At 36.4% G+C, this 22738-nt stretch overlaps 1 protein-coding gene across 12 annotated transcripts in view; it reads left to right on the top strand.

Annotated features, from left to right (window-relative positions):
- The window catches only part of ERBIN (erbb2 interacting protein), a 118013-nt gene that overhangs the window by 38854 nt on the left and 56421 nt on the right, over positions 1-22738 (top strand). For 11 of the 12 annotated variants that reach the window (XM_067315208.1, XM_067315207.1, XM_067315219.1 and 8 more), the window contains 3 exons: positions 2848-2904; positions 11437-11634; positions 15961-16078. In XM_067315208.1, coding sequence (XP_067171309.1) covers positions 11446-11634; positions 15961-16078 — 307 coding nt within the window. In that variant the 5' untranslated portion in view covers positions 2848-2904; positions 11437-11445. Of the gene's footprint in view, positions 1-2847; positions 2905-3371; positions 3422-11436; positions 11635-15960; positions 16079-22738 lie in introns of those variants that run through there. The other variant, XM_067315213.1, reaches the window with a different exon arrangement.

The following is a 22738-nucleotide window of genomic DNA, read 5'->3' as shown; positions in this document are numbered from 1 at the left end:
TGCAGCCAAGGCTGCCCCCGACCTTCACATCTTCCACCAGTCCTTCTTTGTTTGTTAGTACGAGGTCCAGCAGCACACCTCTCCTTGTTGGCTCCTCCACCACCTGTGTCAAGAAGTTGTCACCAATGCTCTGCAGGAACCTCCAGGACTGTTTGTGCCTAGCTGTGTTGTCTTTCCAGCAGATATCAGGGTGGTTGAAGTCCCCCATGAGAACCAGGGCCTGGGATTGTGAGGCTACTTCCAGCTGTCTGTAGAAGGCCTCATCGACTTCCTCATCCTGATCAGGTGGCCTGTAGTAAACACCCACAACAGTGTCACCCATGCTAGCCTGCCCTTTAATCCTTACCCATAAGCTCTCGACTCGCTCTTCATCCACCCCTAGGCACAGCTCAATACATTCCAGTTGCTCTCTCACATAAAGAGCAACTCCACCACCTCGCTTTCCTGGCCTGTCTTTCCTAAAAAGCACGTAGCCATCCATGACAGCACTCCAGTCATGCGAGCTATCCCACCATGTCTCTGTAATGGTAATGAGATCATGGCCCTGCGACCGCACACAGATCTCTAGTTCTTCCTGTTTGTTCCCCATGCTGCGTGCATTGGTGTACAGGTTTTTGATGCATCTTTTAATTACTCAGTTTTAAAACATGAGTTTTTATGATATAAAAATGTAAAAATTTTTTTTTTTTAAAGAAAATTCTCAGGGCTATTTTTAATGAAATTTGAAGAATGGAGGGTAATAGATCTCTGTAGATATCAAGCTGATTGAAATTCTACTCTTGACCTGCACATCACTAGTTCAAGGCAAGCTAGAACTCCTCTGTGTTGTCATTTTGTGCTCTGTGAAATATAGACTTGACGATAGCGTCCCAATTGCTGTATTATCTTCTCTGGACAGTTGGAACCAAATGTGTTTCTTCTGCTTGATTTTGAAGTCTGTAAACATTTCATAATTTGGTAATGGCTCCTACCACTGAAATTTATTCTCCTGGGCATTTCAACAGAGCAGGCTTAACAGGTGTCAGGAAATGATGCAAGAATAATCTCTTTTGTTTATTGTTTTTTTGTAATCATTACAGGGCTACCTATTTCTTTGATCCTTTTTCTAGTGTGAAAGCTCTGCCTGCACAGTCTTGACTGTGCACCTTTCTCTCTCCGGAGGCAGAATCCTCTGACTTTCCCACTGCTACGTCAGGCCCTGCACTACAGTATTCTCTGGATTAATTCTGTTTATCATAGCAGAGCTATTGCAAACCTGCAGTTCTTCCATTTGTGATCTTGTGTACAAAGCCTCTAAATAACTTTTATTAGGATTAAGTAATATTTTGGTAGTAGCAAAGCATAATGTGAAAGTAAAGAAGCATGCAGCCATGGCGGTTCGACATAGACTCAGATTCGACATAGATCCCAGATTTCAGACTCAGGTTTGATCCTTGCTGTCTTTCTTTATATATATGATGGGTGTGGTGAGTGTGTGATGGGTGTGTGATAGATATATATGAGATATATGTGAGATATATATAAATTGTTTTGACTGCTGCTGTTCGGTATTTCTGGACTGGCTAAACTGATAGAAGCTTTTCAGCAGGAAACACCAAAGACTTGAGGCTTTACCTTTATTGCTTTTTTCCCTTGCCACTTGCATATTCTGGTTGTCCTCCTATTGAAAATAACTGAATATGTTTATCCAGTAGAGTGTATTGGAATCTCTTTGGTATGAATGTACAAATTGGCACCAGTACCTGCTGAAATTAGGAACAAACATGCAACATGTGAAAGTTGGCTCCAGTGCAGTCCTGTTGTGTTAATCCTGCCCTCCAAAAGAGTTTATTCTTCTGTGATAGTAGTCTCTTGCTCCTTACCCCAAACCAAGTAACTTTCACTGCTTCTGGAACTATTTTTGAAGTCTGTCTCAGAAATATTTTTATTTTTATTTTGAGGACACATTTATGATTCCTTTTATGATAGGCTGGTTCCGCTTTTGAAGGCTCTTTATTGGAAATGGATATTATTATATTCATGGGTAAATCTTTTCTTTGAATGACATTACTACCTGCTCTCCCACCAACTATATTTTTGTCTAGGTACTACAAATTTGACAAATTATACTCCATCTGACTTGACTCCTTAACTCTTGTATGTGAATTTCTGCTCAGTTAGATGATCTGTCTGACCATAATGATATTTGATCCCCCTGAAGATATGTGTTACATTTTTGTTGTAGATAAAATTCATCCTTTCCTACAGGCCCAGCCAATAATTCTGAATGTGTCCAGTTGAGATCTGTTGAATTTTTTTTGTTTAATTGATTTAATTCAGTAAAGATAGCATTATCTGATATGCTTTATTAAAGGTGTTGTGACTTTCTAAATAATTCCTTAACTTAATGATAAGTGCATGGGTGAAGTGTGCTCTTGTAATGTTTTGTTAATTTCTGAGGTCTTTTTTCCTTAAATGTCTTCAGAATTCTATGCAGAATTGCTTGATATAAATGAGATTTAATAAATACAGCAGTTAAATGTGGAGTGGAAACAAAATAACTGGGTAGACAGAATGCTATAAAATCAAAACTGAAGTAGGGTAAAAAGTGATGTTGCTCTGTACTGTATATTACACACACAATAGTTTCCCCCCAAATATATTTTTTGTTTACGGTTTTCAAAAAGTCTTCTGAGTTCTCTGAAATTGTCATACTACTATTCACACATGTTGCATCTCTAAAAAACAAAAAACAAAAACAAAAAACTATATCTATATATATATATATCTAACACAACAAATTATGAGTTTATTCTTGTCCAGTAGGGATAGCACTGACTAAAATTTTTGTGCCTTTTTCTTAAACAGAATGTTGGGTTTGAAAGCTCAGGGAAGAAGCAGCAGGGAAAAAAAAGTAACACAGTGGTAAGTACCATATTTTCTTCTTTTGGACTAGCTGAACAATATATTAAAATATAAATCCTCTTTAGATTCATATGTTACAATAATAAACTCAGATACTTGGATTTTATTCTACATAAGCTCTCATGTTGTTCTGAAGCCAACTTTTATAAATTGCAAATATCTGTTGATATGAGCCAAGTGAATGGCTGCATATTTATATGTAATTGTACATGTATAGAAAGGGGAATACATAGGAAACTAACTTGCAGGATAACTGGAAAATAACTGTTTGTTTTAAAGCTTTACGTCCATTATTAAATGTTTTGACTTGTGAAGCATTGATGTTTTATACTGCTTTTTAAAATAAACATGTTTCTTTAGTTCCTAGGGAAGATAAGCACACTTTCAAAAAACAAGGATAAAAGATGTTTGAAAGAATGCTTTGAATACTTGTTGGGCCTCTTAGTGTCCTTCTTTCTGTTTTGTAGATCTAAAGCCCAGGGGGACCTGATACCATGTCATTTCGCTGCTCTTTTTGGTATATAAATGTTCTTTAGTTTAAGATCATACTTAAGAGCCTCAAAAGTATTAAGAAGCCAAATAAATTTCAATTTTCTTTTCAAAGCTTTATGGAAAAGCAATACATTTTGAGAATCAGCCTTTTTTTTTTTTTTTTTTTTAAGATGCCAGTGCAGATGTAGCTTTTGCCTCATATTGTAAGGAATTCTAGAAAAAGTATTTCTCATGAATAAAAAGAATGCCCAAAAGAATATTTTGTCTTCTATTAAAATTTCTGTGGAGTGTCTTCCAAAAAACAACAACAAAAAAAAAGGAGCTAAAGGAACTATGACAGCAGCTTCCATCTGCTCTGAGGTTATTAATAGTGCTGTTCAGATTGTGGAAAAGCTAATAAATATTGACACATCAGTCGCTGTAATTTAAAGACTAATTATAAAATATCAGTTTAAAACATACAAAATCTTCTGAATCTTTTATCTGGCCTTGCTACAACCGCTGCGTAACACTGCTAGTTTAAGGAGATGTAAGTATGTACATATGCTCACTCTGCTGCCTTTGATGGAGCCCACAGTGCTGCAGGCTTGTGTGTCCTTTGGCATGCTCTGCTGAGTTAAACTGCTGCGTTGCCTCCGCTGTGCTTACTGCTCCATAAGGATTGTAGCTTCCTATGGGCAAATTACTGCTAGCGCCTCTTTCCTTTTCCTTTCCCTTTACTGGTTCATCTGTTTTGACTATGTTGTAATAACTGGTGGAATTAACACAGCGTTTCTTCCTTTCTGCTTGAATACATGTTAACAGTATGTGATACACAGCATTTACTCATGCAGTAGCTGCAGACATAATCTCTCAAAGGACCAAAGCATAAGCATAAGCGGTTTAATAAGGTTTTATAGCTTATCATCTCTTAGTCTGGTTTCTCTGTGTATTTAATTTTCATCATTTTCTTTGTATAGAAAGTCAGGACTTGTCCTGTTTGCTTCCATGGATCCCTTCCACAGCAGCAATGAAAGAAAATGGAGTTATTTTATATAGAAATGAGTGGATAGATGCAAAGCAGTTCTGCAGTGGCTGTGATTATTTGTGCTGCATGTTTAAAAAAAAAAAAAAGGTGGTGAATGGGGATCAGAGTTCACTTCAGTATCCTAGTGGGATAATGAGACTATTTCATATTCCTGGCTGTTCTGTATAAATTCAAAAGTAAGAAATCCAAAACCAAACAAACATCTGTCAGTTCCATATTGTAAAGAAAATATTTATCCATTAAAAAGAAACATCAATATCATGGCTTTTAAAAAAGCTCAGGTTTTTGAATATTACCCTGAAGTGTGAGGGGTTCCTACAGTTTCCTTCAAATGTCAGATTGTGATAGAAGGTATGCTTGAATTTATACAACTTTTTTGATTTTTTTTTTTTTTGAAGGGAGGGAAAAAACCCTCAAGCACAATGATTTTTTTTAATCAATTCATTCATCTTAATGTTCTCTTAGTAACACTACAAGTGCTTATCCAGAGAATATGCAATCAAGTCAAACATCAGAAATGAATCTCAGATCTAATGCTAATCTCAGCAGCATTGTTGATGGTATGCAATTAGAGACCATTCTTCAGACAAGATATTATAGTAGCACTTACTTTGATAGTTTGGCTGTCCAGATGGAAGCTAGTTTCCAGAGCTGCCTTCAGGAAAAAAAGCAAAAGGAAATGTGTGAGAACTAAGTTATAACTACCGGGGGGGGGGGGGGGGGGTGCTGTGTAGTGTCAATGGGGGGAGAAAAATAATATGCTTCTTAAATGAGAGCAATTTGGCCATACGAGTGCCAATAAGCATTGTATGTTATTGTGTAGTATTAGTATAAAAATCAGAATTACAGTTGTTTGGGTATATGAACATATTTTTATTTATTAAAAGTATAAACTTAAACTGTAATTTTTCTTACCCTCGTTTTTAAAGAATATTTCTGTAGTAGATCTTACCTTAAATTACAGATCTGTGCTCTTGTAGCTCTGCCTTACTGATTTCTTGGTCTAAGAATATAATAGAGTACTGAATATTACTCCATTTCAGTAAAAACCTGTGCTTAAAATACAGTATCTTCTTATTATGCAGGTGTTTATCAAGCATTTTCTGCTTCTTATCCCAGTTTAAAAATATTTTTGTTGCTAATTTCTTTCTACAAAGATAATCTGTTCTTTTGTTGTTAATTTTGGGGTATGATAAGGCCAAGACTTCATTGTTATATTATTGCCTTGTTATAATTATGAAAATAAATAGAAATAAGTGCTCCAAAGATTCCTTTTGATATACTTACGGTGCGTTTGACTTGTCATAATAACTCCTCAGGTTTTTTTAGCATAGTTATTTTCCAGTTTAGATAAACTAACTTGCAACAAATCTGGTTAGATAGTTTCTATTTTTAATAAAGCAAGGAAACACTATTGTTGAACCAAGAAAATACCAATAGCATCAACACTATTATAAATAAGAGGTTTTATAATTAGTTTCATCAAGAACCTCAGATCTTTAAAATAAAACGAAGTAGTAAATTCAAGTGTGGTTGGAATTTACTTCATAGAATACAAGAAACCGGTGAGTTCAGCAAATGCTGTCTACAGAATTCACACTCAGCATTGCTCTTCTGTAAGTTACTGAAATTGTCTTGCCAGCCTGCCCCTTGGAGTTCGGTGTGGTGGTGGTCTGCTGCTTGTTGTTGTTGCGGGTTACATACATACATATGTGTGTGTATGTATATAAATATGCCTACATATATATGTAATGAGATTCCTTTTAATTTTTGTATTAAACAATTGATTCTATTTACTGTATTTACTAAAATATATCATGTTCCTCCTCCTGTTGTTACCATTCACCATTGTTGTTTCGTGAGGATCGGCCTTTACTTCATTTGCTGTGAATATTGCATGTGACTGAGTGCAATGTTTGTTTTGGTGTTCCCTGTCTGCATGACGGCATCCAGCCACCAAACAGTTGAGCATTGTTTTCATATCAGGTGCAGGGCGACTCAGGCTGTAGTTTCACCTTAAAATGGTATTGTTCCCAAAAATCCTTTTCAGAAGTCTTTCATTTCTGGTTACTTGTTCTCTCCTCAAATTGCAGCCCTTTGATTCATTGGTTTGTACTAGCCTGCGTGTTTGCTGGTCTCTTTTGTAAAATGAATGACATGACCAATCCATTTTTCAAAATGTTTTTGATGTTTCTAGAAGAGACAAACAAATAGCTTGGATGGGAGGCAGGAGGAGGTGGAAAAGCCTTAGTTTAGTAGTGTCACCAAATGAGGTCTTGGAAGCACAACCAGAGAATCCCAGTGGCATTTATAAAGAGAGAGTCTCTTCCCAGTGTACGCTTCCTTCTGATGTTTCAGTTTCTTTGCCAAGTCCTTCAGGTTTGAGAGCCATACTTAGCCTTCAAAAAGAAGACAAGAAGAAGGGTTATGGTGAAACAAACTTCCAAGTCAGGGCTTGCTGGATACTGGCTGCTGGCTGTTAAACTAGAATCTTGCCATTCCTTGCTGAGAGGAGTGGATTGTTTTTAGAGGAAACCTGAACCAAACCTTAAAAAATAAACAAAAGAAACCCAAAAAACCTTTTAGCTTTAGTACATGATTTGATGATGAGCAGGAGATGCCAAGCCATTTTTGAGATTAAAGAATGAAGATGAAGGATAATTCTGTCATTGCTTTCCTGTAAGAGCAGGGGATGTTGGAGTTTCTTGAGGTAAAAGACATTTATTTCTCCAAATTCAAAGGAACTAGTGGTGTCATTTGTTGGAGGAGATTCTTTTATAATGTCCTAGGAGTTTTCAGTTTGCTTTAACAGCAAACCAAATATCCAGTATATGATCATTTTCCATAGCTGTAAGAAAAACCTCGTATGTCTTTAAAGACCTATTGACATCTCTAAAGACAGACTGACACATTTTTATTTCCAGTATAGGAACCTTAATTTGTTATTAACTTTTTTAATATAGAAGAATAGAAGTGATTAACTGTTTTGTTTTTAGTGTATTACATAAGATTCTTAATAAACAGTATATTTTTCTTCTCTCCATAATTCTGTTTCAACAGGAGTATGTTGGGACTTCTCTCACCTGGCCATATAAACAACTTTGTGTTTGTTAGGCTGCAGTACATGCTTTTTTCCCCCCTACACTGTTCCCTTTCATGTGTTTACACATCCACAACTCTGAAATTGTAGATACTGAAGTGGGCTGAAAGGAACCTGACCAGATACTTTTGTGCGTAGTTCTTCTTTCCCTTCTGTATAAACATCTGATAGCTGGTTTCATTTTCAGCTTTGCTGCAGGTGTGACAGGTAAACACGCTTTTGAGGGGCGGGGGAAAAGTGCGTTCACCAGCATAGAGCATGAGTGGTCACATCCTGTTAGCATCAGACAGGAAATTCAAGTGACTAATGGTACACTGAAACTAACTCTATTCAGAAGTATGCTGCTTTTATAGCCAACTAACAGAGGCTAGGCAAAAAAATTATTGCAATCTTAGATTTTACTTGTAACAAGGAGAGTTCAGGAAAAAAAAATTTTTCTTTTTAATGTTCATCAAAACATAGCTAGACATGCAGTTCAGCAGGGGTTTTGGTAGATCTGCTTTTGGGCTGCCAGGTACTTGGATGATGGGAGTGTGCAGGGAATCATCCACATGTTCCAGGGAAGAGTGGTATTTCTGGACAACACTTCTGAATTAACGCTTAGTCTGTATCCAAGCTTGTTGTTGGTCTTGCTTTCTTTCATTGGTCATGATCTTTCAAACTGATCCTTTACTTTTCTGCTTCTAGAGATTTTTTTTTTTTCTATTCAGTAAAGATGTCTCAACACTTATAGGTACTATCCATTGCTGTTACAACATCAGTCTGGTAGAATTATGGTATTTATTTTGCCCTAGATTCTTCAGTAATGTTGTCTGGATAGTGTAATAGTTACATGGAAGTTGTTACTTCAGTATCTTTTAACTGACATCACCAGTGAAATTCAGTCTCAACAAGGCTGATAAATGGCTTTCTGTTATCAGCAACATAACATATGGGTTTGTTCCAAATACCATTGAACAATTTCCAATAGAGCAAAATACTTTTTGCTAATAAAATTAAATGTACAAAGAGTTTAACAATTGAAGCATTTGATGAAAGCAGAGTTTATCTTTTTTTTGTTGTTGTTGTAAAATAGCATGAAGTCTGTAAAAACAGACGTGTCAAGTTTAGAGATGATTAGCTGGCCAGCACCTGCCAATTAGCACTGGAAAATAGTGAAATAATGGTTAGGAAAAGGTAGACTATAACTGCAAGTGAGTGAGACTCAGACCAATCTTCATTTTGAATTTTTACTTGTACCTCTTTCACTTCCTACCTGTTGGCTGCCTTGCAGGTTTGTTTACATAATAACTAGAGCATTTGCAATGATGCTCTGACAATAAATATAGCATGTACGGTGTTTTGAAGGCATACCTATTTGAAAGACCTCTTCAGGAATACTGGTGTGGGAAATATGGGAGATAACAGAAAAGGGGGGGGAGGGAGAACTGAACTGAAAACTTTAAAACTCTGAAAGATTTAATTATAGGCTTATGAATCTTTTCAAACTACACTGGCAAGTCACAAATAGCAATGAAACTTCAAGCTTTTTATAAATTCTTGCTGAAGTAGTTGAATGGTTGCTTGTGCTAACAGCTACAACCTAATCAGAGGCTGGTAACAGATGCTTCCGGCGCTGTTTGATCAGTTGTGCGTGTCCGGGGGAGTTTCTGACAAGTAGTGAACCCTCATTTTCAAAATTGAGGGAGTGTGTGTGTGCGCGTAATTGGCATTTTGGCCTGCTTGAACAAAAAGTGCTATAAGACTACCCTTTGATCAGTTTTGGCCCTGCTTATCACTTTGGAAATTTTAAAGTGCTCTTAAGTTGTTCACAGTCTTAAAAACATATTCTAATATATGGACTGATATATATGTAAAACATAAGGTAAAGATTTGACGTAGGTTATATTAAAAAAAACAAAACTGTGTTCAGTTTGCAGCAAAGCATCTTTCAGTTGCACTCTCTTATCTCCCTCTTTTTCAAATCATCATGGTTAAGCGCTGCCATTTCTTTATGTGAGGAAAAAAATCTTAATTCTTCTCAGAAATTAGAGACTTTCCAGAATAATTAGCCTTCACCACTATGGAATACATAGAGGAAAACCCATCCACATAATCATCATTACCTTTACAGTTCAGGATATAGATGAGTAAATAGATTGTTGTTGTTGTTGTTTTTAGTCCCATTTTATATAATTGTTATGGAATTAGTTTCCTACCTAGTAGTATCACAGTTAAAGTATATGAATGATTGAAGACTATATTTGACTGAAATAGACATCTGTATAGTTTAAACCACCTATATATTTTTGAATTTCTTAGAGGTGCCAGGCATCTTCGGTTAGGTGTGATCCTCAGATAAACTTGGGGGAGAAGGAGGAGGTATGAAATGTCTTATGTAAATGGTGAAAATGGTGCAATTAAGTAGAAATCTGATTGTTTGTAATTAGCAGGCATATCAATCTAACCACTGGGTATTTTTTAACGTTGAATTTTGTAACATGGTAGACTAAGTCTTTACAAGCAGAACACAACCAATTCCTGCCTTAGGCCTTCCAACATTTGAGCCTTTAATGATTACAAAGAAAAGCTTCTGACTACAGAGAATGATCCCCCACCCCACCTCCGGAAGTAAGAAACTTGTATCAGTACCCTGATTTTCCTCTTTTGGCTGCTAACACTGAACATGAGGTAAATTCGTGTCAAGGCTTTAATGGTTTGGGGGATGTGGTGGTTTGGTTTCTGTTTTTCTCCTCTGAATTCTTTAGTAGATCTAGTTCTTAAAAATTTGGGTCTATTCAGTGATAGAGAAAGACAAACCATAAGTGTTGTACATCTGCAAAGCTATTTTGCATCATTTCATTTAATACTTTCAGATTGTCCATCTGATGCTGTGATACAGTATGAAACTAAGATTTTTCTCCTTGCTAGAGTTCCTTGTTTTGTGGGAAGAGAAGCAATGCTATACTGTGCTTTCCCTTCCATCTTTTCTATATTTATCAAACTATCTATGGGGAAGCTCTTGTTTTAAACAATGTAAGAAAAGCTTATATTCTGTGGAACCTCACCTTTTCCTGCCTCTGGTTATAATACTAGGCTCTCTTCTTTAGTACATCCTTTCTTTACCTCATTAGGACTTTTCTGCTTGAGGCAACTGACCAGAAGAAGATATAGATGTGTGTGTCTCTGCCTGTATGTTTAGCCATGCTCTGTCTGTGTTCAAGTGTAGTCTGCCAAATGTGTCTGAAAGGTCTCTTTGGTGCTCAGAGAGGAACATTTCCTGTCACTAATCTCAAAGATGAAATATGAATTTTGAATTTCCAAAAATGTGGGGGTTTTTTGTTGTTGTTTTGTTGAAGTTTGTAGAAACCATGTTGGTTCTCTGTGTTATATTCTGTCTTTAAATGAGGGATTTAAAATTAAGATATATGAATTTTATCTTATTCATTACTTAAATTTAACTTTTTTCCAGCTAAACTGTAATGCTCCTTAGAAGGTGGATTTTATTACATTAAGCAAAAATATCATCTGATAACCTTCATAAAGGTAGAAATAAGAAGATACCTCAAACACACAGGACTGACATTTCAGTCAAAACTCTCTGCTTCTGTGCAATCTAGTGCTATGCTGGCAGATGACAAGTTACAGGCTAAATTTTGACTGAATCCACTAGAGTTTGTAGGTGTGTTAAACCTCGTTTAATGCAATTGTGAAGATTTGTTGTGTTTAAAAGTGTTTACACACACACGTATATACTTTTATATGTATATAATGTATATGCATATGTGTGTATACACTGTGTACATGCACGTGCACATGCACACTTTTTTCTTTTTAAATACTTACCCGCCATGGGAAGTTTGAGAAAATGCCCAGTTAGGTATTTCTGAAACTGTCTTGTAGGTTTTTAAATTCACCAATTTCTGCTTTACAGTGCCTGAAAATGACAACAAAGCGGAATTTGTTTGTGCGGCTGGTGCCATGCCGCTGTCTGCGTGGAGAGGAAGAAACGGTCACTACACTTGATTATTCTCACTGCAGCCTGGAACAGGTGCCTAAGGAGATTTTCACTTTTGAAAAGACCTTGGAGGAGCTCTATTTAGATGCTAATCAGATTGAAGAGCTTCCAAAGGTGTGTTGCATGGTTTTCGTTTTTGTGATGCGTATTAACTGTTACTTCATCAGCACTGGTAGGACCTGATAGCGTCCAGCTTCCCATTTCAGCTTGCAGGCTGCAATTTGCCAAATGCTTTTAAGTTGATTTTGGTCCCAGAAGAAGCAGTCCTGGGAGAAAGAATATTTATGCATTTTAGCTGGACCAGTTCCCTCTACTGGTTTGGAAAGAAACTGCTCAAATAACTGATCCACCCCAAGAGGAGAAGATGGTGCAAAGCAGAAGAGGCAGGATAACTTATTTCTGTAGCAGTGTCTGCTGATACTGACTAACCGTATGCAACAAACTGTGGCATTATTTTGAATCTCCAATAACATGTGAAGATAAAATAAGGAAGATTAATGTCTTGTTCAGATCTTTGTGCCCACAAAAGTCATCTACATTCCAAAGCATTTATGCACTTGAAGTCCCAGTTTCTGCTCTGGTACAGTGAATTTTTGAAGTAATCTCAATATACTTAAGTTCATAAGCTGGAGAGCTGGAATATCAGTTTGATTACATCTTAAATCAGTATTTATTGTTAGTTCTGAAACTGGAAGACAAACTGCACTAAATTAACAGTATACTAGAGAAAAAGAATGAAAATTTGTGTCAGGGAGACTGAGACTTATAAAGTGATCATTGCAATAGATGTTACATTACTAGATCCTATCTTGATAGAATTAGGTTAGTAATTAATATTTAAAATTGATTTGTCATAATTGCCTACAAATCTTCACCGCCATGCAGGATGACTGTAGAATGCTTTGTTAGATTTTTAGAATGTCTGTTATAACCATGTCAGTCTTTGCTGTTCTAGATTTTTTGGAAGTAAAGATAATTTAAACTAATAAGGAAATAAAGCAATTTCAGTGCAGTAACTTAATTGATCAAAGACCTGGATTTCAGTGAAGATGAGTTAAACCAACTGAGTGCTTTTGAAAATCCATCCTTATTTGCGCCTGAAAAGCCATCTATGAAAATCCATACCCTTACAGTGAATAGGGCTAAACACGTACAAGTGGAAACTGGATGTTGTTGACAAAGTCAGTTATAGTTTAGAGTTTTCATCACTTTATCCATGTATCTTCCCAAACAGCATGTTTCTTTGCACTAGGTTTAGACACTTTAGTTTTTAATAGTTTGCTTGTGAGGCCTTATATTAGTTTTGTATTCTTTTTCAGATGATTACAGAACTTCATTCCTGTTTTTTTTTTGCATTATCTTTATAACAAAGAATATTGCATGCATAAAAAGCAGTATAAAGTACTGCATTTGTTAGCCAAAACCAAAATAGCCCAATTTAAATCTTCTGAACGCTTCCTGTGGTAAATTTCTAATTTACTGCCCAAATAACAAGAATTAAGAAAATGATGTCTTTCCAAACAGAAAATTCTGTTTAAAAAAAAAAAAAAGTTTTATTAAAAGAGGACATGGACTATGCTGTCATGAACAAATGAATGTATGTTGGAATTTTAGATGAGAAAAGGCTGTTAAATAGTTTGCTTGGTCTTCCTTTTCTGCTATGTGCCACGCGACTTCGTTAGTCAGCTCCTGTATGAAATCCAGTTTTGATATGTGAATAAACTGAGAGGTGGGCAGTCTTACTTGCCTTGGCCTATTCCAAGATTAAATTCTCCTCCCTAGTAAAAAGCCTGCTTCAACATTTTGGATTTTATTCTCTTTTGCTTTTTTTCTGCTGGACTGAAGGGACCTATAATACTGTACACTCACTTCATATTAATGTATTTGTATGTTATAATAAGGCATCTTTAAGGTCTTATTTTTGAGAAGTTAATATTTAAATATTTTTGGTAAAGCATCGTTTTCAGCTTTTGGGTCATTTTGGTAGTTATTTTTGCTACCCTTCCCATTTTCAACCATCCTGAGAAAGCAAAAGCAGAGGAATTCAGACACTGTAAAGAAAATGAGCAGAGAGATTAGGGAGTAGCAAAGAGACAGTAAAACTATATATATATTTTTTAATAGTTGGTTGATAGAAATTGTAATCTTAAAACTAGTTGGAAGCAGAAGATCTACCAGAGAATTCTGTAATGCTTAAAAAAAGATTCCAGTAGATTTGGAACCAGAGTTTCAAGCTGTGGATGCCTTTCCCCTAACCCCGGCATGTTCAGTCTTTCAGCTCTGAAGCAGGCTTCTAATTAAGCTGCCCTCTTGGGGGGGGGGGGGGCAGTACTTATTAGGCTGTCTCCAGCCTTCTGGGGCCAGGTGAAGACATTTCCACTCTTCCCCTTTCCTGTTTGCCCCTGGTGGTGTGTTCTTGCCTGTTTTGCAATTTGGTACCCTTTGTATGTGACAACATAACTGTTTATTGGGCTGTCTTGTCAGCCTGATCACTGAAATGGCCTGTGGGTTTTTAATCACCCCCAATCTCTTCTGAAAAGCTCACCCCAGAATACCACAAAGATTGGTTTTTACGGTTCCTCAATTAAGTTTACCAGCTGGAGGTGCAGCATGAGTAACCTGTGATGGGGAGAATGATGGTGGTAGAGAAGGACTTGGCTTTACCAGAAATGCTGGTGTCAAAAGTGACTGGGTATTTGAAACACTTACCTTGTGTGCCTAAATCACTTCTGAAAACGTACCCTGTTTACTCCAAGTGCTACAATATGCGTTTGAGATGAAAAGCTCAAACTGTAGCTGCATTTGTTTTCCTACTTACTTTGTTATTGGGAAAAAATTGGTATCAGTTAGTAAAATAGACTTTAATATCTCTGGAGTTGAGCACCAGTAATGATGATCTACTTAATCACTGAATATGCAAGCATTAAAAAACAAAAACAAAAAAGAAAGAAAAAAAACACCCCTCTGCCACCACCACCCTCCAAACCTTTCCTCTCCCCTTTTATTCTTCAAGGGTGTTGCAAGGATGTTCCTTGTGCTGCATTTGTTCTTACCTGACTAATTAAAGAAAATCCTAATAATTCCAAGAATCTAGATTATTGTTTTCAGGGATGAGTTTTAAGTATATGTTCTTCCTTGAAGTACTAAAACAAAGAAATGGCTCCAAAACATATGAGCTCATCAAAGTTCTCATTCCCGTATAATATCCTAAGATGGCTTTAACTCTTCAAAGCCTTAATGATATCGACTAGTTCTAACAGCTGCACATTTCTGAGGGATTGGAAACATCACTAGGCAAGTTAAAGCTCGTTCTTTGAACTGTCCATCTCGCTAATTTATATCTGCTTTTGTTCTGAGGTATATGCAAACAGTAGATTAATGGGGCCAGTTCAGTTGTTTGTGGTTAAAATAATGGGCTGTTTATTGAGAAAGACCCAAGAAATTGCAGTTAAGCTAAGCCCATTTCTGTATCCTTAAGAGTTGGGATAAATTTTTTTTAGTCAAACAGCACTTTCAGTTTGTGTCTGATCTTTTCTCAAAATTCCGTAAGAAAAGAATGCTAAACATGAATATTTATGAATGATCTTATTCAGAATTGTTGGGGAAAGAAACTTTGTGTACCCACAACTATTTGATCATAAATTACTCAGGTTAAGCTTTTCAACCACTTTCTTGCAGATATTTATTATGTGTTTTCTGGAAACTTCTTATTTTTTCTTCTGTTCCACTAATATTACTGGTCTTATACTGTCAATTTGTAAAGCTTTTGGGTAGGAATTTCGAGATAGCTTAGGGCAGATCTCTTCCTATATGCAAGGTAATACCTATATAAATTATTTTAATAAATATGTACATAAGCTATTGTGTACAGTTTTCTGTCTCCTTAGATAAAACTTGCACTAGTTTTCATCGGAATTTTGTTGGATTTTAGTATACTTGAGTTAGGAACTATGGCAGGGTAATAGAAACTTTTTGGAAGATAAAATGGAATAAAAATAACTTCTGTTAGAAAAGATCAGTCCCTACTCAAATGCTGTGTTCCAGAATGTTTTGACTTTTAAAAATGGGTTTATTCATCTTTTTTTTTTTCCCCCCCCAGTAAAATTAACTTCTGGGTATCATTTAAAGTATTTTTTATGGAAAATACTTTGTACTATGTATAACTGCAGTTCAGTTTCTGCAATAGTGGAAGGAATTTGTAGGAAGTGCTAAACATAGCTACTGGTTTGCTGTGGCCATTTGCAGTTTTTTGCTTTCCTAAGCATTGTAAACTTGGTTCATTTTGAGTAAACCAATTGTCAAATGAAGTTTCTGTAGTGAAAGACTCTGAACAGTCTGGCCTTCAAGCTTTGAGGTCAGAAGTTTGAGGGGATTAATAACAAAAGATATATAGAGGAAACTAGGAGTAAGTCGCATTCACTTTTTTCTTTGTTTCAATAGCAACTTTTTAACTGTCAGTCTCTGCACAAGCTGAGTTTGCCAGACAATGATCTAACCACATTGCCAGCATCCATCGCAAATCTCATTAATCTCAGGGAACTGGATGTCAGCAAGAATGGTAAGTCACTTCACTTATTATATTGGGGTTGCTAAAAGGCAAATCAACATGACTGTATAAAGGTACAAGTGAAAGTATTATTTTTAGAAACTCTAGTAAATTTTAAATTGCTGGTCTAAATCATTGCTTCACATAAAAGGTTCTCTTTTATGATCTGTTTGTAGTATTTGTTGTTTGTTGTACTGACCAAATTAATTGGTTTGTACTTTGAGATTTCATTACTGAAAAACTGATGTGGTGAAGTACTGTCATATTCTCTCAAATATGCATATGTGCAAATTTGCTACTTTTAGTGGCTCTTCTGCTGTTCCACTATACTGGAGGAAAGTTGTGTTTGCAAAAGCATTTGTAGAGTTTTTTAGGATTCTCTCCTCTGCTTGGTTTCAGATGAGTTGTTTGTTTATAGTATACAGTCTAAAAACTGTAGTGAGACTAGAGTGCTTTGCTATCTCTGCTGTGGGGACAGTAACCTCTGTTGTGTGGGGAGAGTAAGTGGCTTCAGACAATGACTGGTTCACTTGTCTGACTTTTTAAAAATCTATCATTCTGTGCAATTCAGAGTGCTTGATAGATTATGAAAAGTTGTCAGCCAAGAACTGTGCATATGGGGTTTTCTAATGGTACTATCTTGTCAAGTTGGCAGCTCTGTGCCACTGTGAGGAAATTGAAATAACTTATATTGTCATCAGACTTGTTTTTGTGGTTTGTTTTTAAAAAAGCACGTTCAATCATATGCTGAATTAATGAGAATGTGGTAGGCTTGCCTTGCTGATTCAGAGTGAAGTTAGAGGACCTGTTGCAGAGTAAGACTAAAAGTTTTCTTGATTTAGATAGTTGTATTTACTTCCCATGGACGAAATGTCCACAGCCCAAGCAGAGCTCTGGATATTCATATAGGGATGAATTGTTGAATGAGTTCTCCATAACTTGCTGTAAAATTTTTAGGTCTTTACAAATGTTTGCTGTTGTGTTTTTTTTTTCCATTTCTGATAAAATTTCAATTTTGCATAGAGACCAAAACATCTGCTTAACCTGATGCTTGAAAATAAGAGTTGTATAAATACACAAAATATCTTCTTATATCAAATTCATTATTTTTTCAGACAACTAGCTAATTATGACTCCATAAAATTAAAAGTTCTGCTTTTTATAAAAAAGTATTCCAGTCGTTGAGGTATTGTCATTCTCCTTCATTGTCCGTGCTTAAACTTTATTTTATTATTTCTGTATAATGAATATAGCATTTACAGTGTGATAAAGTGACTTGATTGTTATTGCTCTGTTCCTGGTACAAGTGGATTAGTCTTTGTTCTTTCCTAAAGAACACTGTCCTTACACTTTCACAATTAAGTAAGAATCATCTTTTTGTCCTAATCTAAACTATTAAAAGGGTTAACTGTTTCCAGCACAGAAGCTCTCAAGGAATAAGATTTGAAAGCAGCAAAAGGGTTTTTGAGTTCTAGTATTGGCAAATTCCTCAGCTTATATGTACAAGTAGGCAGCTTGTCAGTCACTGCCTAGAGAGTTGGTTGTCCCTCCAAAACAATGTAAGCTTTAGCTGAACCTTCGAAGGGCTGCTGAAAGAACACTTGTTACTCTGAGGCATATCAAGTGTTTAAGAAGGCAATAGCTCAATGACTTGCTATCCCAATAAACCGTGAAGCAGTGTTTTTGGGGGTTGTCTTCCCTTTAACATCTTGCAGGACAAACAATTGATGGGGCATTAATTTAAACTATTATCATGTGCCTGTTGTCAGTCTTGCTACATTCTGGATAGCGTCTCTGCCTAGTGTTGCACATGGAAAATAGCCCCGAGATCACACATTCACTTTTCTTTGGACATCTTGTTCTCCTCAAGCCCACCACTCCTGAAAGCTTTGTAAACTCGAGAAACAAGTTGGGGTCCCTGTTTGTCCCTGCTTGGTGAGGAAAGGAGTGGTGTAACTTTTTTTTTTCCTGGTTTCTGATAAACTTGATACTATTTGAGACTTCACTTTACCAAGATGGGTGCCTTTTCCTTTCTCTTCCCTATTCACTGTTGCAACCATGGAAATTCTCTCTTTGTTCTGTCTGACAGCTGGAATGCTCTTCTCTTTCCTTGCGTCCCCTTCTCTCTTGATAAAAACTTACATCTCAGTTTCACACTCCCCAGGACTGTGTTGCTTTTTCTAACATGACTAAATACAAATCTCTACAGTTTTCCAAGAACCAGTAAAGCTGATCAAGCATCTCTGATCCCCCTCCCCCCCCAACTCCCCGCACCCCTGATAGATATTGAAAGAATATGGTATGGAAGCAATGGGTTTTGTGGGAAGCACAACAGTTGCTTTCTCTAATCTATCAAAAAAGTGATTGGGGAGTAACCAGCAGTCTTAGTGAAGAATGTTGAGAGATGCCAAACTCTAAAATAATTTTGCGTTTGTCATTTTGCTGCAGTTATGGCAATTATGAAGGTGATAGTCCTGTATTTTTCTTCTAGTGTTAATATGCTGTAATCTTTTGCCATAGATGGAGCTAAAGTATGGAGTGCAGATGCTTTTGGATCAAATATGCATTTAGTTATAAAGATTATGGTTTTAGAAAGGTAGTTACAAAGGTAGACTTTAATTTTCAAATACTAATGCAAGTGAAATATGATAGGGTTTTCATGTAGGACAGTTGAGCTGTTTATGGCACAGGCATACTGGGATGTATTGACCAAAGACATGCATGTCACTTTTTTTTAAAGAGCTGATAGAAAAATGAAGAATGAAGCTTCAGTTTTGAAATGTGGTCAGGTTACTTCATGAATTGCAGAATCTAGCTATGTAGCCAGCCCACACAGGACAGAGGAGACCTTTTGCACAGGATAGCATCCAAATTTTCAAGTAAAACTGTGTGTGTGTGTGTGCGTGCGTGCATAATATTTATTTTCTCATTCAGATGAGAAATCAAAATTGCAGAAATTTATCAAGACAGCAGATGCTATTATTTAAAGAAGTATTAGTCTGAAAAAGCAATTTTGTTGGAAAATATTTTAATAGATCATAAATGTCTTGCCTTTTTCATTTCAGGTTTAAATGTGTCTGATTCATATATATAATATATAAAATTGTATGACAGAGGTGTGGCAGATGTGCATATTTGGATACTTAAGAGTGTCCATATTTAATCAACACAAATTTTCACCTAGTCTAGTGGCCAAAAGCAGAAGCCTAGGCAAGAGTTACTAAAGCACTGAAAGCCAGTACGCATGCATGGGTCCCATGTATGCTTCCAGTCTCCAGCAGCTTGTGCTTTTGGGCCTTCTTGAGCCAGACACGGTGGGTTTTTTTATTTAATCTCTGTCACTGGATTTCTTCTCCATTTAATTTATCTCGATGTGACGATGTACATCTTGAGGTGTGTGCTGAATTAGAGCGCAAGCCTGTAACAGTTGCATGTTCTGGAGCACACAGAAGTTTTAGTATAAACATTTGGTTTGGAATATACTATTTGTGGCTGCTGAAGAGGTCATGGCTACATGAAGATGTAGCCTAAAATATCAATTTGCTGCTATGTGTGCAGCAAGCAGGGAACAGAGTTTATTTTAACTCTGTCTTTAGTCTTGGCAAGAGCCAATAACTTCTGTATCTTTTTGAAGTACTGAGTACTTCAGTTGTCCTCTATGGCATTTTAATCTGATTCCCAAGGCTATTGTGAGCCCTTAATATCAAAGATGTCCCATTACTTCTCTCCAAGTACACTTCAGCTTTGGAGCTTTTCCCTGGAAGCTTGATACTGTCCTATTCACAAAGATGAAATGGTACTTGAACAAATGGTACAATAAATAAGCTACATGCATATGTCAGAAATTACATCCTGCATTGTGTAAAGCATAAGAGATGTCCTTCTCTGTCCTACTCGGTTGCATCCTAAAAAGAAATTGCAACATACTTGCAAATCCGGAGTTAAAGGCCTAAGTAGAAAAATGAGTGTTTTATTTATTAAACTAAAGGAAAATTTCACTTTTATTCCTCTGTGGCAAAGGTATTATTTATCAGTAGTGGTACAAAAAAAACCCAGCAACAAAAACCAAACCCTCTTCTTCCCTAATTCTGTCTCGTTCTGGGTTTTTGAGCCAACATTTTTCTGTAGAGTGGAAAGCCATTTCCTTCTGGCTCCTGGATACCAGGTTTAGTCAGCCTCTAGAAGGTTGTGGAGGACTGTCCTGGAAATATTTTTTGCCTCTTCCTTGAAGAAGGGGAAAGCGTTTATGTTCACTGTATGATGGCACGTATATGTGGTTCATGTGGACAGAAGAGTTAGCTTCACAGGTTACTAGAACCAAGTGATATGAAAGGCTGAGGCATATGACGAGGTGACTGCCAGGGAAATTAGGCTTCCCTGGAAGCCTGGGAAATAGGCTTGAAATCCCTGTGCCACTGAAGTTACATTGGGGGGGAAATGGAGTGAGAGAGTCTGTTAACTCCTTACTAACAGGCGATGAAAGAAAAAGATTTGGATTTTTAAGTTCTATATTATTAGGGCTTTTGAAAGACTAAAATAGCCAGATTAAAAAATAACAAGTAGGGCCAAAAGATGCATGGTGTTTTGGAAATTAAGGTATACTTGATAGTCTCTTAGATATTACGAAGTGGTTCTTTTTCACTGTAATGTTACAGCAAATTTAAACATGTCATCTTGCCAGTCTGTATTGCAGTATATTTTCTTGAAGGAAAAAAACCCACCACATCTGTCTATAAAATTGAAGTAATGATAAAGATTTTTGTATTATTAAGAAATGCAAATCTAGATCAAATATTTTTGTTTAATGTTTTAAAATCATCTGCTGACTTGGCAAGCTAACTTTTGTATGCCATGTGCCAAAAGTGAGGGAGTTGGAGGAGGAGGAGAATATCTGCTCCAGTGTGGCCCATCTGGTGGATTTAGAATTTGTCAATGAAGTGAGACTTTCTCATAGTTGGCAGGGACACTGAACCAAATTTTACTCTCCACAGGGAGAAGTAAGAGAGGAAGATCCTGCGTACATAAATAACTTGCTGTAATTTGCCTTTCCCTCCCTGTAGGAAGGTGGTACCGCCTGTGATAATGAAATAAAAGAAATGATATTAAATCTGCTGATGACTCCTGAGTCTATAGCTTTAATATAATACATCATCATATAGAGGTTATAAATTTGAACTTTATCCTAAACGTAGGCAGCTCTTCTATTTACAATTATTTTTTCAAGTATTTTTAGTAATTTCTTTCTTAAATATTTTGTCTGTCTTGTGAAAGACACTGAATAGAATGTTTCCACAAAATAAAATTAAATTCTGTATAAAATATATATATATATAAGATAGGATGTGAACAAAATGGAATCCCAATGCAGTTAAGGCATAAATTGGGTCTTGAATATGGAATTTGAGTGTACTTATTTGAAATTCTGAGATAAGTTTAATACAAATCTGTTTCTGGACTCAAATTTCCATAACACAGAAACGGCATTGTTGTAGAAATAATTATGTTGGTTTTTTAGATGTGAATTGCATGTTATGGTAGACTCTGTCCTTTTTTGTAAAGGGACATTTTGAGTCACTCTTCACTAAAGTCACATTAATATACTGTTATCAACCAAAGTGGCTGATGAGACAACACTGAATTTTCAGCCGAGGATGGTAGGAGAGGGGAAACGAGCAACGTGCAGCTTTAGACCCTCATGTTACCCTTTGGTTTCAGGTTACTCTGGGCACTTGACAAGGCTAACAGTAAATTAGATGTTGTTTAGAACCAGCTGAAGCTTGGTAATCTTCCAAGACAGTGTTAGGAACAAAACAGCTGCCTGCAACCTTCCTAGTATCCCATGTTTTGCAATTTTGCCCTGCCCTGGCATGTTTGGTGTTACGGAAATGTGTCAGGCGTGTCTTCAAGGAGCAGCATTCTTGGTTATCCTTGTTTCCCAGGCGAGAGGCATTTAGGAATCTGTCTTGCTTCTCAAACCCTTTTACATTGTGTAAGGAACCGAGAGTTGGCCTGGAGAGATCTTGCCCTAAAAATTGAAGCTCTTTCAACTGGTCTGAGGATGAATGCTTGAAAAACTCTGTTTGCTTTGCTGAAGTCTTCTAGCTGTGCTGGGACATGCTTATACAAGGAATAAAGAAGAAAAAGTGTGATTGTAGTCTTGGTTACCCCCATATCAGCTCAGACAGTTTAGCAGCACAAGTTATTTGTAGTTGGAGAAAGTGATTAGGAGGCATTATCCATTTAAGCTGATCAGGAGTCTAACATACAGCATAAACAGAGAACTCATCACCTTCTGAAGTTCTTAAAAATGGCATGAGTTTTTAGCTTTCAAAATAATATTTTAAAATTTTGAATTTCACCAACTGTCTCAAAACAAAAATTTTAGAAATACTAAACTTGACTCAGACTTCTAATGGGTTCAAAGCAGTTTGAAGATGAGAAGGAAAAGCTTATTTTTGAGAGCCAGCTTTGTAATATGGTGTACACAAATGTAAGCATGGAATCTTTATTTTAAAGCTGTGAAGTGCTATAAAAAAGTACTTTGCATCTTTAATGTGGCTGCTTTTTCCAAAAGTGGGCACTTATTCTGCAAAAAAGCCTTTTGTCTTAATTGTGAGTAAACATATTTTGTTATTGTATAAATGAGAAAATATATTTAGTTAAGTACCCACC

Source organism: Apteryx mantelli, chromosome Z (assembly GCF_036417845.1).
Source record: "Apteryx mantelli isolate bAptMan1 chromosome Z, bAptMan1.hap1, whole genome shotgun sequence".
NCBI lineage: Eukaryota > Metazoa > Chordata > Aves > Apterygiformes > Apterygidae > Apteryx > Apteryx mantelli.
The sequence above is the reverse complement of the archived record's forward strand: the minus strand, read 5'-3'. Positions and strand labels throughout refer to the sequence as shown.